Genomic DNA, 17,114 nt, shown 5'->3' with positions numbered 1-17,114 from the left:
AGGTGTGGGCGCAACTGTGCTTGAAACAATGTCTTAGAAACCATTTGAAAAATGAAATGGTGAAAGTTTACTATGTCAAATGAAATCGTACTCTTATTTTGGCTACTAGCCCATCATTTATCCTGCGACAGGTGCAATGTGTACCTGTAGTCAGTGCAGTGAGTTAGAGAGGCGGAGGGTGGGGTGTGCCGGAGGGGTGGAGTCATATTCTCACATTGGGTAACCGTCCAGACGGGCTCACGAGACAGATCACTACGCTACCGGAATACAGAAAGCAGTCTGAGGGCGACGGGTGAGCCATTTCTCATCTCATTTGGAGGTGGAAGTAGCGGCTAGAATAGCTTTATTTCTTTTTGTTCTGCTCCAATGGAGGCAGCGGTACTGAACCACGCCATAATGACCGAGGTCGACTGCAACAGCAACACCTTGAACGCCGAGTTGGAGGTGAAGAAGCTGCAGGAGCTGGTCCGGAAGCTGGAGCGCCAGAATGAGCAGCTGCGGACCCGGGCGAGTAGCTGCTCCGGCGGCGGCCCGCAGGTGCTGCCTCCATCCTCGGCGTGCGTGCTCGGCAGCGCCGGGGGATACCGCCTCCCCAGCCCGCTGCCCACCTTGCTGTGTCAGTCGTCCTTGGAGGCATTCGTGCCCCCGGAGGAGCCTTTCGACTATTTCCAGCCGCACTCCGGTGGGGATGGAGCGGCTGCTGCTGCGGGGGAGGCGGAGGACGGATCCGAGCCGTCGCTTCTGGACGAGCTGGAACTTTTGGATTTTGATTCTCTGTGCTGCTCAGACGAGTCTGATGAAACATGGTAACTCTTTTAAATTTCCCAACCATTTGTTGCTTTATGCAGTACTTAAATCATGTCACATGTGTGATGTAGATGCTTCTCCTGTTAATTACGCCTGGTTTTCTCATTGTGTCTGGATGTAACCAGCCCGTCCAGCCTAGCTACTGCAAGACAAAGCCACGCACATTGGCACTGAGAGAGAGAGAGAGAAAGAGAGAGAGAGAGAGAGAGAGAGACCACTTGTTATCAGGCTTGTCATCGGGGCTGCACAGTGCTGCCATTCTTCCTCTGTGCAGGAGACAAATTAATATCAAAATGCCACTGGCTGAATGCTTAACAGTATTTGCCATGCTTTAAAAACACAATTTCAAACAGATAGTGTAGCCTAACTGTTGCTGCTGCTGCTGCTGCTGCCATTTCTTCCCAAAAAATACTATAACCTGTCATTGCCTACTTCCAGTAAAAAATGACATGTGAGGTTGTTGCAAAGAGACCAAATCAAAATCAGGAACTCACATTTGGCTGACCATGTTGCATCTTGCAGAGTGAACTGACCATCTCATGCAAATAAACCAATGGGAAGCCAGTTTGTAGACCGTTATAGGGCTGCAACTAACTAAGTTGTTTTCATAAGTAACCAATTGATTTAGCTTTTTCAGTTAATCAATACGTTGGCTATTAGAAAGTGGCATTAAACAGCAGTCCTGCAATAAATCCCTACTTTTAAGATTTGTAGAGAGGTGTTGATTCACCACGTTGGAGGATGTAGTTTATGGTTACACTGAGAGGTGCTTCTAATATTTTGTCTTCCCCGTTTATATCAGTAAGGTCAGAGTGCATGGTAGAAACCCAAGAGATCAAAGTTATCTTTGAAGAGTAAAGAGTACTGCTGATTCTGCACTGCAGCACATTTGCATTCATCTTTCGTTTTGTGTTTGGTGTATTCACATTGCAGGCATGTCCCCTCCTTGTGTCTCGGAATAGTAACCGAGATGTTTTTTTGTGTGTCCCCTTCCACCTCTCACCTGATGTCAGTGAAAGTTTTAATCTATAATTCAGCTCCCTCCATGTTGCCTGCAGAGCCAAAAAAAATCGTGGAGTTCAGGGCTGTCAGAATAATCTGATCCACTCCGTTTGAACAGAGCGGCTCCTCTTCCTCATATCGGAAAAGCTTAGCATCACCTTAAGACAGGGCAGAGATTGATTGGTGGCACAAAAGAAAGATCTCTCAGGGACTGCATGGAGAAATAGTCCCAACAGGGCAATTTTTATAATACTTTAATAACATTCAAATCCTACAAACAATGCAAAATAAACCACAGTGATTTGCATAGAAATGGCACCTGTTACTTGTCATCTCTGATTGTGTTTCTATGGAAAAAACCCAAACAAAAGACAATAATAATGAGTTATTTTAAAATAGTAAGATATCAATGTTGCAATCTTTCCTTTTTGTTGCGTTTTCAACTTGGATACCATCACATCTCTGGCTATAAATAGTTATGTTTCCATCCAATGAGCAACTGAAATGAAACTGTTGCTGCTTTTCTCTGATTTATATCATAGTAATCCAAATATCTTTGAGTTTTGGACTGTTATTTGGGCAAAAAACCTTTTACTCTGGGAAACTAGGATTGGCATTCTTTCAGTATTTTCTGGCCTATTATAGTGTAAAAAAAACCCCGAAAAACTCATGGCTGAAAATAATCATTAGTACCTTTTGTAAATACCTGCAGAACTAATGACATTCCCATCAGCCTCAACTGCGCTTGTGTTAGTGCTAATAAGCATGCTAAATTGAGATGATCAGCATGGTAAACATTATACCTGCTAAACATCCACATGTTAGCGTTCAAACAGATCGCAGAGCTGCTAGCATGGCTGCAGACTCCTCAGGTGCTTTTAAATAGTAGCCTACGTTGTCCTGGGACAGTTTAGGCGATTGTTTGACTCTCAGCATTTCAATCTGTGACTCTCTCCAGGTTGTACGTGCCATCAAAAGCCAGAGAGCCCACAGCTGGCTCCCTCACACCTCTGCAGTGGTGCCGGCAGGTTCTGGACAAATCAGAGGTGGAGGTCGCCAGGAGATCGCTGTCCCTCCGCCTGGAACAAGGTACCAAATGACACCCCGTTTGTGTGTGGAAAGAAAATGAGTGATTGGCCCCGGGGCAGGGTTGCGTTGCACAGCTAAAGATTTGGCAGTGCAAGAGACTGTTGTAATAGGGTGTTGTTACATTAGAAGTTATTGTGTGTAACCACGCATGGATGTGTGTCTGCAACGAGCTGAGTGAGTGACATCACACCTTGCTTGCAAGAAAGGGGACAGCAAGAAGATGTCAAATGTGCAGACAAAAACAAGGGCCGTCACCATGTCGGGGCTCTGGGTGCTTACTGTAGTTCCATTATCCCCTGCTTGCCGTTTTCTCACTGGGAGATGCCCAGTACATCCAGTTTAGTTAAGTTGATTGGTTTACACATATACAAATACTACAGATTAATATACACATAATCAATAAAAGATGTGATGGAGAGATGAAAAAAAAAACTCACAGGGGCTTAATCTGGGCCCTTTCCAATGCATAATCAAATTGAAATAGAAAGAAACTGAAAAGAAAAGGGGGGGGGGGGAAGTGAAATTAAATGCAATATCAAATCAACAGAATCAGTACGAAAGGTAAAATAATATTTAACAGCTTTGTGTGTTAGCTTTGAAGAATCTGATGGCAAAGCGTTCCGTATTAGTGTGATACTGATCTTTGGTCTAAGATGCTCGTAGCTGGTCGTCTCTCTAGCAGACAACTGGTGGCCAACAACAACTGTAACTGTTAAGGCTCTGACACACCAACCCGACAGCCGATCGTCGGCAGGATAGGCAGTCGGACTGATCAGTCGGCCCCCCGAGGTCCAAAAAGTGCCTCGGAACACATATTTCTGCATACAAAAGTTGCCAGATGACACAATCTTCTGAACATAGTCCTACTGAGAAATCCAGAGAGAGTTGTGTGGAGCTGAATGTAACGGTCATTAATATCAGAAAGTTACGCACTAAAGCTTTAAAGGGTGTTTGCATGTAGACTCAGTACATGCTAAAATCACCAGATTGACCAGAATGCAATGCAGATGCAAGCATCTTTTTTGTTTTTAAGGAGTTAAATAGCTGTGTTCCTTTGGCGTGCGGAGGTCTGAGGGGTGAAGTCTGTCTAATGAACAATGCTGGCAACGTCTTCGTGGAGTTCAGCTGGAGTTCAGTCTCAGGGTGTTAATAAATTCAGGTTTGTCACTTTCCTTAAATAAAGATGTGCATTGTAAGAGTATTTCATGTTGTAGATGATTTTACACTTCATCTAGGCCTAGTTGGCATCTCCAGAGGTTATTAGGGCCCGAGCACGAAAGTGCAAGGCCCCAACGGTGCCTTGCACTGAAAGTGCAAAGGATCCTATTGTTTTTGTAAATATTATTATTATTATTATTATTATTATTATTATTATTATTATTATTAGGGCCCGAGCACGAGTGCAAGGCCCCAATGGGGTCATTATGATTTATTTTTCTTGTTTATTACTTATGTTAATTTCATTTGTGTTCAGTCTCTTTTTTTTTTTGTCTTCCTTTATTTTCATAAGATCTCTTAGTAGATTAGTTTGCAGGATGCTGCTCTCCTTCAGGCTGTTTTTAAACTCATGTACACAGCTTTTAGCTGTCTTGCCAGAAGGAACTTGACTGAGCGAATGCTCAATGACTCACACAACTCAAGTGTTGGCCAGGAAGAACTGTTAAATTGTTTCTCATCTAGACTTTATAGCTAGATGCTCTCGCTGACCTGTGTAGGAGGCAGTCTGGCACTGAAAATAATGTCCTTTTCAGGAGTTTCAGATGGAAGTGATCAGATAAAATGAGGGCTTGTTCATGTTAAGCTTGCGTTTATCCTGTCAGCCTCAGGCAGAGATGAGGATGTACAGTACACATCAGTAGTAAGATCACATAGTAAGTCCAATTTCGAATTACTTTGAGTATTTCCATTTTGTGCTTCTTGATACTTTAGAGCTGCCACTAACAATTATATTGTCTTGATTCATTGAGTAAGGGTTTGTGATGTCAGAAAGTTGTCAAAAATGTATAAAAAGTGACTAGATCCACAGGGAACACGCTCCAGGTTGAAGTGCAGTCACCTTCACTGTGACTAATGGGACTCAGCAGGACAGTGGACTTCACAGACTATAATCTGTCCAAACCTTGTAGCATTAAGCAGATCAGTCCCGGGTCACCTGACCTGCATGTCTCGGCATCACCTAATTATATCGTGCACCACTGAAGAAGAGGAAGAACAACATGTTGAGCAGGAAGAGCTGAACTTCCCTAAAAAACCAACCAGCTGTCATGGTTACTTCAAGATCTGAAAAGTCAAGACCTGAGAATCAATAGTGGTGTCTTAGTTTGCGTTCAGCGTTGTCATGGATACCGCAGGCGCCTGAATCGACTTTTTAAAAATAGATTTAATGTCTTGAGCTTATTGACAAAGAGACCTGGAAAAAGCAGATCAGGCTTATCAATCTGTGTGTGTGTGTGTGTGTGTGTGTGTGTGTGTGTGTGTGTGTGTGTGTGTGTGTGTGTGTGTGTGTGTGTGTGTGTGTGTGTGTGTGTGTGTGTGTGTGTGTGTGTGTGTGTGTGTGTGTGTGTGTGTGTGTGTGTGTGTGTGTGTGTGTGTGTGTGGCTGCTTTACCTCACTTTCAAAATAAAGTCTGCAGTATTTTTTTCAAGAAATGCATTCTTGCTGGACTTAGAGCGAGGCAATATATCGATATAGGAGGCTAGATATCGTCTGAAATTTTGGATATCGTGATGCGACCCAAGTGTAGTCTTTTCCTGGTTTAAAGGCTGCATTACAGTAAAGTGATGTCATTTTCTGAACTTACCAGACTTACTAGCTGTTGTATTATTTGCCTTTACCATCCATTTCGCCCAGCTCTAGCTGGACTGCTCTTTTTGTCAGTGGCCGGTTCATGAAAGCTCCTACATTCACTGTTGAGGTCCAGCAGCACTGAGGTCAGGGCTCTGTTCAGGGATCTGTTCAGGGCCATCAACTTCTTCATCGCTTGGGCTGCAACTAACGATTATTTTCGTTGTTGATTAATCTGTCAATTTTATTTTCTCAACTAATTGATCAGTTGTTAGTTGTGGTCTATATAACGTCAGAAAATGGTGAAAAATGTCGATCAGTGTTTCCCCAACCCCGGGATGACGTCTTCAAACATATTTTTTTGTCCACAACTCAAAGATATTCAGTTTACTGGCACAGAGGAGTGAAGAAACTAGAACATATTCACATTTAAGAAGCTGGAATCTAAGATTTTTATTTTTACTTTTTAAATTAAAAAAAATACTCAAACTGAATGGACTATCAAAATAGTTAATAATTAATTTAATAGTTGACGATTAATCTTAGCAGCTCTATTCCACACCAAACAGGGGGAAACCATGCCTGTAAAGACCTTGTATTATCAGCATTGTGTTGTCTGGTGTCCACATACTTTTGGCTAGCTCTGATACTGTATTAATATTTGGGTCACAGCGTCGACCCTTGACTTGGCTCAGTGCTCTCAAGTTGCACCAGCTGGGCGGCTGGTTGCATCAGAGGCGCTGGTCCTTTGCATCGCTGTGTTAGCAGGCCAAGGGATCCGCCCAGCAGCTCGGCCCTGCTATCTCTCTCCGCCTCTCAGTACAGTGAAAATGGGGGAGTTGTTGCCATGGAGACCATTTACATGAAAGGAATAAATGCCCTCCCTGTAGCTTTAAATGGCTTATATTTGACAGGTAGTGGAGAGAAATCTTCCTCCTGCATCTTTGGGAGGATGTAGGCTTCAATAACACACACACACACACACACGCACGCACGCGCGCGCGCGCACAACACAGCACATTTTGATGCTTCCTTAGTCCCAAAATATTTATGTCACTGGTGCTTCAAACCAGCTGTGTGTGTGTGTGTGTGTGTGTGTGTGTGTGTGTGTGTGTGTGTGTGTGTGTGTGTGTGTGTGTGTGTGTGTGTGTGTGTGTGTGTGTGTGTGTGTGTGTGTGTGTGTGTGTGTGTGTGTGTGTGTGTGTGTTGAATACAGCTTTGTCCTTTTGTTTGAAGCTGTTGAATAGAGCGGTTGGTGACAGTCACAGTGCTGCTGAGGTAACCGCTGCACAGTACTGCCCTCTCTTCAAACATGTTTGGTTTGTGTGTGCATTACTGTTGTTAGAGCCAGTTAAGGTTTTGGAGCTTTGAGGTGAGAAAGGGCTTTTTTTATTTTTTTTTATTTTATGAATTGTGTTCTGAAGGGTCACGTTGTCCTGTACTGCTGATGGTTACTGATGTCAAGAATAAATATAGTCTGCACAAACTTTGCACTTCCATCTATGGAATTATCTGGATATCACTGATTCTGTGACTTTAATTTAGCAGGAAAACAAATGTGTAGTTCGATAGCTGCAGAAAAATAAAATAAAAACTGTCATCTGCTTTTCTAAATAGAACAATAACCTCATTTCAAATGACTTGCTCCATCATCAAATAAAAACCTGGTTGGACACATGAATTATGAGGCATTTATATATGTTGTTGTAGTTCATCAAATACTGACAAAGCATTAACACATTACTTTAAAGTCCTAACTAAAAAGAAGGAAATGTGGTCGTATGCAAGCACATTCTGCTAGAAATCTGCTGTACTGCTTTAACACCGTGGAAGACGACAAGAAGCAAGGTGGTGTATGGGAAGTGTAGTCTTAATACTGAGAGAGGTAGACTTCAGCTGCAAGTTCAAACCTGAATAAATGAGTGGAGAAACCGAACAAATGCACAACAACTTTTAACAAAACACAGTAAAGGGGAATGTGTTTTGGATGAATGGTATTTGTGTGATCTATGGTTATGTGAATGGAGGAAAATATTTAACAGAATTTTCTGACCAATGTTGCTTTTAAATGTAGATTAAAGGTCCCATGACATGGTGCTCTTTGGATGCTTTTATATAGGCCTTAGTGGTCCCCTAATACTGTATCTGAAGTCTCCTTTATATAGGCCTTAGTGGTCCCCTAATACTGTATCTGAAGTCTCTTTTATATAGACCTTAGTGGTGCCCTAATACTGTATCTGAAGTCTCCTTTATATAGGCCTTAGTGGTCCCCTAATACTGTATCTGAAGTCTCTTTTATATAGACCTTAGTGGTCCCCTAATACTGTATCTGAAGTCTCTTTTATATAGACCTTAGTGGTCCCCTAATACTGTATCTGAAGTCTCTTTTATATAGACCTTAGTGGTCCCCTAATACTGTATCTGAAGTCTCTTTTATATAGACCTTAGTGGTCCCCTAATACTGTATCTGAAGTCTCTTTTATATAGGCCTTAGTGGTCCCCTAATACTGTATCTGAAGTCTCTTTTATATAGGCCTTAGTGGTCCCCTAATACTGTATCTGAAGTCTCTTTTATATAGACCTTAGTGGTCCCCTAATACTGTATCTGAAGTCTCTTTTATATAGACCTTAGTGGTCCCCTAATACTGTATCTGAAGTCTCTTTTATATAGACCTTAGTGGTCCCCTAATACTGTATCTGAAGTCTCTTTTATATAGACCTTAGTGGTCCCCTAATACTGTATCTGAAGTCTCTTTTATATAGGCCTTAGTGGTCCCCTAATACTGTATCTGAAGTCTCTTTTATATAGACCTTAGTGGTCCCCTAATACTGTATCTGAAGTCTCTTTTATATAGGCCTTAGTGGTCCCCTAATACTGTATCTGAAGTCTCTTTTATATAGGCCTTAGTGGTCCCCTTAATACTGTATCTGAAGTCTCTTTTATATAGGCCTTAGTGGTCCCCTAATACTGTATCTGAAGTCTCTTTTATATAGGCCTTAGTGGTCCCCTAATACTGTATCTGAAGTCTCTTTTATATAGACCTTAGTGGTCCCCTAATACTGTATCTGAAGTCTCTTTTATATAGGCCTTAGTGGTCCCCTAATACTGTATCTGAAGTCTCTTTTATATAGACCTTAGTGGTCCCCTAATACTGTATCTGAAGTCTCTTTTATATAGGCCTTAGTGGGCCACTAATAGCAATGTGCAGAGCTGACTGTAAGCCTGCAGTAAAAACCCCGATTAAGACGCATATTCCCGAATGCGCTGTATACATGTCCACAGAATGCCTCGAAAACCGAATAATACCAGAATATCCCTCATGTCTTAATCGGAAAATGCTATATTCGGGAAAAAAAAGGCCTCATTTGGAATATCCAACCGGAATATGCTGTTTACATGGCCTGTATCAAATCCGGAATATTTTTCATATTCAGAATAATAGTGGAATATTGGTGCGCATGTAAACATACTCCTTGATTGAGTATCTTGATATTTGATATGCACTTCTGATGCATAAAGGTTTTTATGATTTCTTGTATTAATAATATCCCCACTGCTTGTTTCTCCTCCTGCAAACCCACCCCCCTCCCTCCTCAGTGTCCAGGTGGCGTAGCTCCTTGTCCAGCCCCTCTCCCACCTCCTCCCCCGGCCCTCCCATGAGTCGAGTGACCGGAGTGTCACCCATCAGTTCTTCCCCGTCGGCCAAACCTTGCTCCACTCCCCACTCGGCTGAAAGACACGGTAACTCAGGACTTGGCTGTTTTTAATTTGAAAGCCTTTTTTTTACCTCTGGAGCAGCTCTGACAAATATTTGTCTTATTAAACTCCAAATTTCTCCCTTAGTTCCAGCCCTCTCCTCCCCGCTCCACCCAGTCCTCCATCGGACGCTGAGTCCTGTAGGGAAGGATCTCTCTCCTGTTTCGGAGAGGACTCCCACCTTCTTCCCTGCCAACCGCAGTAAGCCCCTATGCTCCTGCTTTACACACATCTTACTTCCTGCTTTCCTCGTCTCATACAGCGCAGAACATCAAACTGAATACTAACTCTGCTTTTTATCGCAATCAGAATATTAATGCGCAGGTAGGTGCAAGACTCTCTGTGTAGAACTGGGTCAGCCACCCACGACTGTGTTGTAATGTAAGTCGTGGGAGTAAGGGAATAGATTTCCGCTGCGGCTTCAAGCAACGTTTCAGTTGCAGAGATCCCACTGTGCCAAAGCCTTTTGTGCATTATTCGTGATGGAAAGAAATAATGTTCCAGACGCAGCAGAGAGGGCAAGGCTGCAGGGAACGAGAGAGCCCACATTGGAGTACTGTTCAGGGTTTTTTAGCTTGAGGCTCAGTTCCATGACGGTGCTCATCCAAACAGCATTAAAAAACCAGGGCTTACTCCTTGATTTTCTTTTTCATTCCTTTTACATATGTTGTGTGTTGTTCCAAAAATAAAACTCCCTTTCATCTATCTGCCACATCTGTGCATCACCAATATGATATTATGTTATTCATGGTCATAGCCAGGATTGCCAGGAGTCCAAATTCCATGAACCAAACTGTAAAAAAAAAAAAGTATTATATTTTTGTTTTTAAAGGCCATTTATGTAATGCATTTATATAAAATTATATCTTTTGTAAATTTAAGCTTTTTTTTGCCTTTCCACAAATACAATAGAGGTGAATGATTTTCAATTTTTTACGTCGTTTTGAAAAAATCCATAGAAATTCAGCAGCAACATGTCCAAACTACTGAGGATACTAGAATATATTGCTGTGAGCTGTTTTAATGCTGTAGGGACTATTTCAGTAGTTCCAGTAAACTACCATTAGAATTAAGTGAGAAAATATGTAAAGTGTGGGTGAAAGATGAGCCAGAAAGCCTCAAAGTCTGAAAACTTTAGACAATTAGAACATTAGAGCAAATGTGAAAAAAGTAATTGGAATAACACCAATGATGGGAAGGATTATTTTAGAGAGCCGTCACAGTACGCAGATATCAGGAATATCATTAACCTTAACAATATTTCTGCCTCGCTGGTACTTAATAGACTCTAATTCTCAGAGCCAAGCATGAGCCTTCATTAGTTTGGATCCTTCATCTTTATGTAGAGGACACTCCGAAGACTCAAGAGCTTTTCTCATTACCGAATGTTGTTGAGCTGCAGTGACCGTCTCGTTTGTCTAACACCGTGTCAGAAAACCACTGGAAAAGGTAAGATAAGGAGAAGTGGCACGAGTCAAACTCCGTTCTCTGACGCTGGTTCTATTTTTGTTTTGCAGGCCGCAGCCTCCGGCGCTGCGCCCTCAGTCTCCAGTCGTCCGTGGACAGTGACCTCGGTTCTTCGGAGGTGGAGGACGACTCCATCACCCTGGGATACAAACTGCAAGACCTCACCGACGTCCAGGTTATGGCCCGACTGCAGGAGGAGAGTAAGTTATCGACTCTGTTCGGATTTAAACAACAGACACCCAACACTAGGCAAGAAAACATGCAGTAGATTGGCTCTTCAACATGCCTAATGACAGTATTTCTGTCCCCAGAACCGCTTCTGCTCTGAGAAATGGTGTATAATTTAAAACTCCAAATTGCAGGCTGGCTGTTCTTTATTTTAAGTCGGTGATTCCCTGAGACATTGAATGGAGTAAATTTAGGGTTAAAAAAACCTTTTTTTATTAAATTTTTTGAAAACTCCTGTTTAATCTTAAACGTATACGTGCATTTCTAAGCTCCAAATGATTTCTGAACATTATTGGTAAAATGTATTTTGTGTTTTATTTTATTGTGTCTGTGTTATTGTGCACCAACTGACTTGTTCTGCTGTTCATCCGTCTCTATTGTTCCCTCCTTTCTAATATTTTAACATATGGCACCAGATCTCAGAGCTCATCGCTACTTCAGCTTCATTAATCCCAGGAGGTGACGTGTGTGTGTGTGTGTGTGTGTGTGTGTGTGTGTGTGTGTGTGTGTGTGTGTGTGTGTGTGTGTGTGTGTGTGTGTGTGTGTGTGTGTGTGTGTGTGTGTGTGTGTGTGTGTGTGTGTGTGTGTGTGTGTGTGTGTGTGTGTGTGTGTGTGTGTGTGTGTGTGGCACGCTGGTCCTCATAATCTCGCTCCCCCAGGTCTAAGACAGGACTACGCCAGCACGTCGTCCGTCCTGGCCAACCGCCGCAGCCAGAGCTTCACCTTCCAGCTCAGCCAGCTCAGCGCCGGCCTCGACCTGGAGGAGGAAGACGAGGACGACGAAGACTACGGCCTCCTGCCCCCGCCGCAGCCACGCCTCACCCGCCTCCCGCACTCCCACACTTTCTCCAGCATCCGAGACTGGCGAAGAAGCACCAGCTCCCTGTCCACCCCACCTTCCACCCCCTCCACTCCCCCTTACCCGTCCGCAGGGTTCGCCTTCCAACCTCAGCCCCAGGGCCTGGGGCTGGGCCTGGGCCTGGGCCTGGGGCTGGGCAGCCCCTGCGCAGCCGAGCTGCACGGCTTCCGACCAGGATCAGGTGAGAAATGACTCTGATGTAACTGCACCGAATGGCAGACAACATAGGTTTGGAGGGTTCAAAATGAGCACCATCTACCAGAAATGCAAGTGGCTGATAGATTTGCTTCACTCACCAGCCATAAAAACAATGGTGATCTATTGAGTGGCTGGTGGACCTAAAATGTAAAACAAATGTAATAACTAAGCCTGAATGTTAGTAAGAAAAGATAAGATGGACTTTATCCCACACTGGGGAAATTCCCTTGTGACAGCAGCTCAAAAATTCACATTAAATAGAAATTTAGTAGGAAAAAAATAGATAAAGTACTATAAGAGATGGAAAAACAACAGGAGTAACAATAAAAATAACATGTACACTATAATCACCTTTTATGTACAGACAGGTAAAATAAATATATACAGATAGATGAGAGAATGTAATATAAATAGTGACTAGCTGGTGTGGCATTTAGCAGCAGAGGAGCCAGATATTTGCCTAAGGAGATGGCGCAGACCAAAACAGCTAAAAGGATATCAAATATTGGACTTATCTTCATTGGATGGTGAAAAAACACAAAAAACTCAAATGATAGACTCAGGCATTCTAGTATTGCACTTCCATAAAGTTGGGGGAGCCAAGAGACAGACAAGTAGAAGTAGTATGTAGCAGTGGCTGAGCTACCCATACACCATGAAGCCTACACTTCCCATAATGCAACCTCAAAACTCAAGTCTTCTGATTCTCACTTTAAATTTTCTAGTCAGAAAAGTGAGGTAGTACATGATTGCTTAGACTTTCTAACTTTGAAATATACTGCTCTCATTGCTGTCAATAGTACTAATCAGATATCTCTCTGTTTATGTTTTGTATGTGTAATATTTCTGTGTATTTGTATATATGTGTATGCTGTTGCGCGTATTGCTTTGGGGGAAATGATCATGGCGTCTAGCCGAATATGAGAGTAAGTCAACATTGTTTTTCACTAAATCCAAAGTGAAATGTAAGTCTTCTAACCTCCTAAACCTTTAAACAATATTAAAACTTTTAACGTTAAACCCATTAATTCATTACCTGTAACTGTGCTTTCTTACAATTAGTCTCATTTTGAGATCCCATCTTCGCTCTCTAACCATGTGTGGACGCCCCGGGCTGACCCCCCACTGATGTCCTCACTGTACCACTTAATAATAACTCTGGCTAAGCCTCTTGTACAGTACAACCCACTGTTAAAGCCCTCAGACAGGCGCGTGTTCCCGTTTCTGAGGCGGAGACGAGAGAGAGTTTGATGGGATTAGAGTTAGGAGAGTATATCTGACTGAGGAGGCTGGAAGCTGTTGTTACGGGAGAGATCTCCACCTCAACATAGAGCTTTATGTGGCCTCTTAAGGGATGGAGTTGGTATAAAAGAACACGCTGACCAACAGCTCCCAAAAAAGCAACCAGAGGTGGAAAGAGTACCAAAATATTCAAGTTAAGAAAAGTACGATTACTTTGATGAACTTTTACTTAAGTACAAATATAATTACCGGCATAAAATTCTACTGAAGTAAAAGTTAAAAGTAGTTCATTTAAAATTTACTCAGAGTACAAGTTACTTTTTAACAGCGAATGGAGATATACTTTTTTTTTTTATATTTATACCTATTTTAATATCTTATTTATACTTATTTAATTAAATGACAGTCTTTTGCGATTTGTTAAGGGCACAGAGCCAAAAAAGTAAAAAATAAATAAATAAAAAATAAGCAATAAAATGTTGATTGATCGACATTTTTGATTTGAGTTTGTTGACAGATATTTGGCCATAACAATGGATTTGATTTAAAATGTAGCAAAGTGCAATACTTCAAACAAAACACACTTAAAATTACAGATTTTAAAAACTACTCTAAAGAGTAATAGTACACAAAAAAACTACTCAATTATAGTAACGTGAGTAATTGTAATTTGTTAATTTCAACCTCTGAAAGCAAATAATGGTTTATTGTATTTATTTGGATCTTGAGACGTTAAGGCCAGTAAGACAGCTCTGTTGTTACATCACAGTCTGCCCTAGTGCAGTTATTAACTTCATTTCTTTATGTGTCTCTTTCAGATAAGCTGCGGAGGAGCATGCCTAACCTTGTCAGAGCTCCCAGCATGCCTAGTGTGCCCATTCCAACCAATCCTAGTGCTTCCCCTTCTTTGCTTCGTAACAGCCAGAGTTTTGATTCGTCCAGTGGGCTGGCTCGACTGCAGTCCTTCAGTAAGATACAGAAGTGCATTTGTATTTTATTACATTTTTTTTAACTTTATTATTATCTTGGAAACAAAGGAACAAATCCGGCACTCTGCTCTTGCTATAGCATCACTGTTTATTTACAACAACAACAAGTCTCTCAGATGTTGTAAATAAAAGGCGATGCTATAGCAAGAGCAGAGTACAGGATTTGTTCCTTTGTTTCCAAGTTATGTTCTTTTCCAATGCACCTGCACAGAAGAACATTTGGAAGTCGTTTCCTCATAAACTTTTATTATTATGAAACCCACATACAGTAGGATGTAATTTAATCTTGTATCTGCTATCTCCACCCACCTCCAGTCCCCTCCCCAGGCCAGCTGCAGAACAGGGTCCAGAGCGTCGGGAACTTCTCCACGTTGTCACGGCAGCCGCTGAAGGCCACCGCCTACGTCAGCCCCACCATCAAGGGCTCGGCCCCCACGCCGGCCTCCACCAGCCTCCAGTGTCTGAACATCAGCAGCGGGGGGAGCAGCGGGGGGAGCAGCGGGGTCGCTACTGGCATCCCTATGCTCAGTAAACCTCCGGGCGGAGCAGGGTGCCGACTTCCACCCCAAACACACCACGCAGCGGGCTGCCCCGCCCCGCCTCCTTTGTTGGCACCCCAAGCTCCACCCCCCGCAGCAAGGGCCAACCAGCGCGGAGGTAAATCCTTTATTTTATTACTAGTAGTGCTGCAGCGATTAATCGATTAGTTGTCAACTATCAAATTAGTCGCCAACTATTTTGATTATCGATTAATCGGTTTAAGCATAGGCGTAATTTACAAGTATTTCCAAATATCTAATAATATGATATATAATATTTGAACCCAAAGTTATGCCCTTGGATCATTTTCTATGAAAAAAAAAGTAATAGTTCTCTGATTCTGGCTTGTTGAATGTGAATGTTTTCTGGTTTCTTCACTCCTCTATGAAAGTAAACTGAATATATTTTAGCTGTGGACAAAACAAAGACATTTGAGGACGTCAGTTTTCACTATTTTCTGACATTTTATATCAACTAATCGAGAAAATAATCGACAGATTAATGGAAAATAATAATCGTTAAGTTTCAGCCCTAATTGCTAGATTAGAAAATGTTTGTGATCTCTTATAAAGGTTGTCAAATATGCCTAATTGACGGTTCCTTTATGATTTTCTGCAGTTTACTGACGCCTCCAAAGAGCCTGTCCACCCTCAGTGCCCTTCGGGACAGCAGCTGGAGGGACGGCTGCTACTGATGGATGGATGGACTGGTGGACACCCCGCTGGCTCGGGTAACTCGCCACACCTCAACATAAAGCTTTTCCTTGGGGACGTTTTGAATGGGTTTGACCAAAAAGTAACTGTAACCTTAAATCTGCTTCAGTCCTGCATACAAGAGTTCTCCAAAAGGGCCACAAGTGAACTGACCTCTCATGTCATCCATTGAATTCTATGCAGAATTTTTTCGGGGAAGGCGGGATGTCTTTTTTTTTTTTTCTGGATTTGAGTGGATGCAGATCAGGTCTAATTTTACCGACAGCTTGATGCTCCTGAGTTTGGTCCGTGCCAAGGGGGGAGTTGTTCCCTGTTGCTCTTGTGCAATAAACCACTGGCTGTAGGGTACCAGTAGTACTAACCTGCTAAAGAGGCCTGCCACTTTTTATAAAAAAAGAGCCTCACAATACTGTATGTATTTATATATTTATTTTAAATACCTTTTTTTAACTAATCAGGTGTTTTCCCTCTGGCAACAAGCGCCAAAGATGCTGCTAAAATGAATCCGTCCCTGTTGGTTTGGGCACATTTGGTCTCATTTTTACAAGGTCGACTGTATGTATCTGTGTACAAAGCTTACTATTAAATGGCTATTTATATAAATATATATTGATGCAATATTATTGAATTTTAAATGTGACCAAAAGGAAAAAGGTGTGAATGTGTTTACAAAATAGTCTCACCATGGTGTCACTAAACTGTGCATATTAACACTTTGAAATAGTTTAAGGCCCTATAAGGGATCTGTTCTTGTTGCACTTTGTATAAATCTCTGAACTTACTGATGTTTTCATCTTCTGTTTACTAATGTTTGCACTTCCTTTTACATTTCATCTTCTGGATATTTTTTTTTTTGTGGGAAGATTTCGGTTCTACACGGCATAATGTAGCACTGTTTCTTTGTAATATTTGGCTTGTGTTTTTAAATGGCCGTCACTATGGCACATTTCACTAAATCCTGAGCCTTTTGTTCCTGTGATGAGCTGAATGAGTGAAACATTTTAATAAAACCCACTGAATCAAATATGACTTTTTTTCCTCAGTACTTTATGTTAAATTTAAACCTGCAACTTTTAACTAAATAGTAAACCAGTTTAAATATGCAATGCCTTTGCTTTAAAAAGCAGTATAACCCTTTAAAAGCAATATAACCCTTTTCTTTGAATACAACCACACACTGGAGTTGGCATGCTCCAATCAGTATGCACCGAGCTGTGGTAATAATTCATAATAATTAATATTAACAGTCTATGGTGGTAATAGTAGCACAGACATGTTGCCGCCTAGTGGTAGAATTAGGGAACTCTAGACTCATAGCCCAAAAAGGTACAAGTTCACTTTGAACCCTATGATTTGTAATGAAAGATCTCAGCAGTTTGAACCTGAAATAAAATGTATACTAAGAACTTGCATATTAAATATGTATTTGAGAGAAATGT

At 41.9% G+C, this 17,114-nt stretch overlaps 1 protein-coding gene across 1 annotated transcript; it reads left to right on the top strand.

Annotated features, from left to right (window-relative positions):
- The first annotated feature begins 213 nt into the window (after positions 1–213).
- On the top strand, positions 214–16,699 carry LOC120554397 (SLAIN motif-containing protein 1-like). Its single transcript, XM_039793289.1, is given in 11 exon segments — positions 214–806; positions 2,768–2,898; positions 9,281–9,424; positions 9,527–9,640; positions 10,957–11,106; positions 11,794–12,174; positions 13,106–13,117; positions 14,252–14,401; positions 14,738–14,971; positions 14,974–15,079; positions 15,581–16,699. Coding segments are annotated over 11 exon segments (1,938 nt in total). The 5' UTR covers positions 214–366; the 3' UTR covers positions 15,657–16,699.
- Positions 16,700–17,114: the final 415 nt, after the last annotated feature.

Source organism: Perca fluviatilis, chromosome 24, assembly GCF_010015445.1.
Source record: "Perca fluviatilis chromosome 24, GENO_Pfluv_1.0, whole genome shotgun sequence".
In the NCBI taxonomy this organism is placed as follows: Eukaryota; Metazoa; Chordata; class Actinopteri; order Perciformes; family Percidae; genus Perca; species Perca fluviatilis.
The sequence above is the reverse complement of the archived record's forward strand: the minus strand, read 5'-3'. Positions and strand labels throughout refer to the sequence as shown.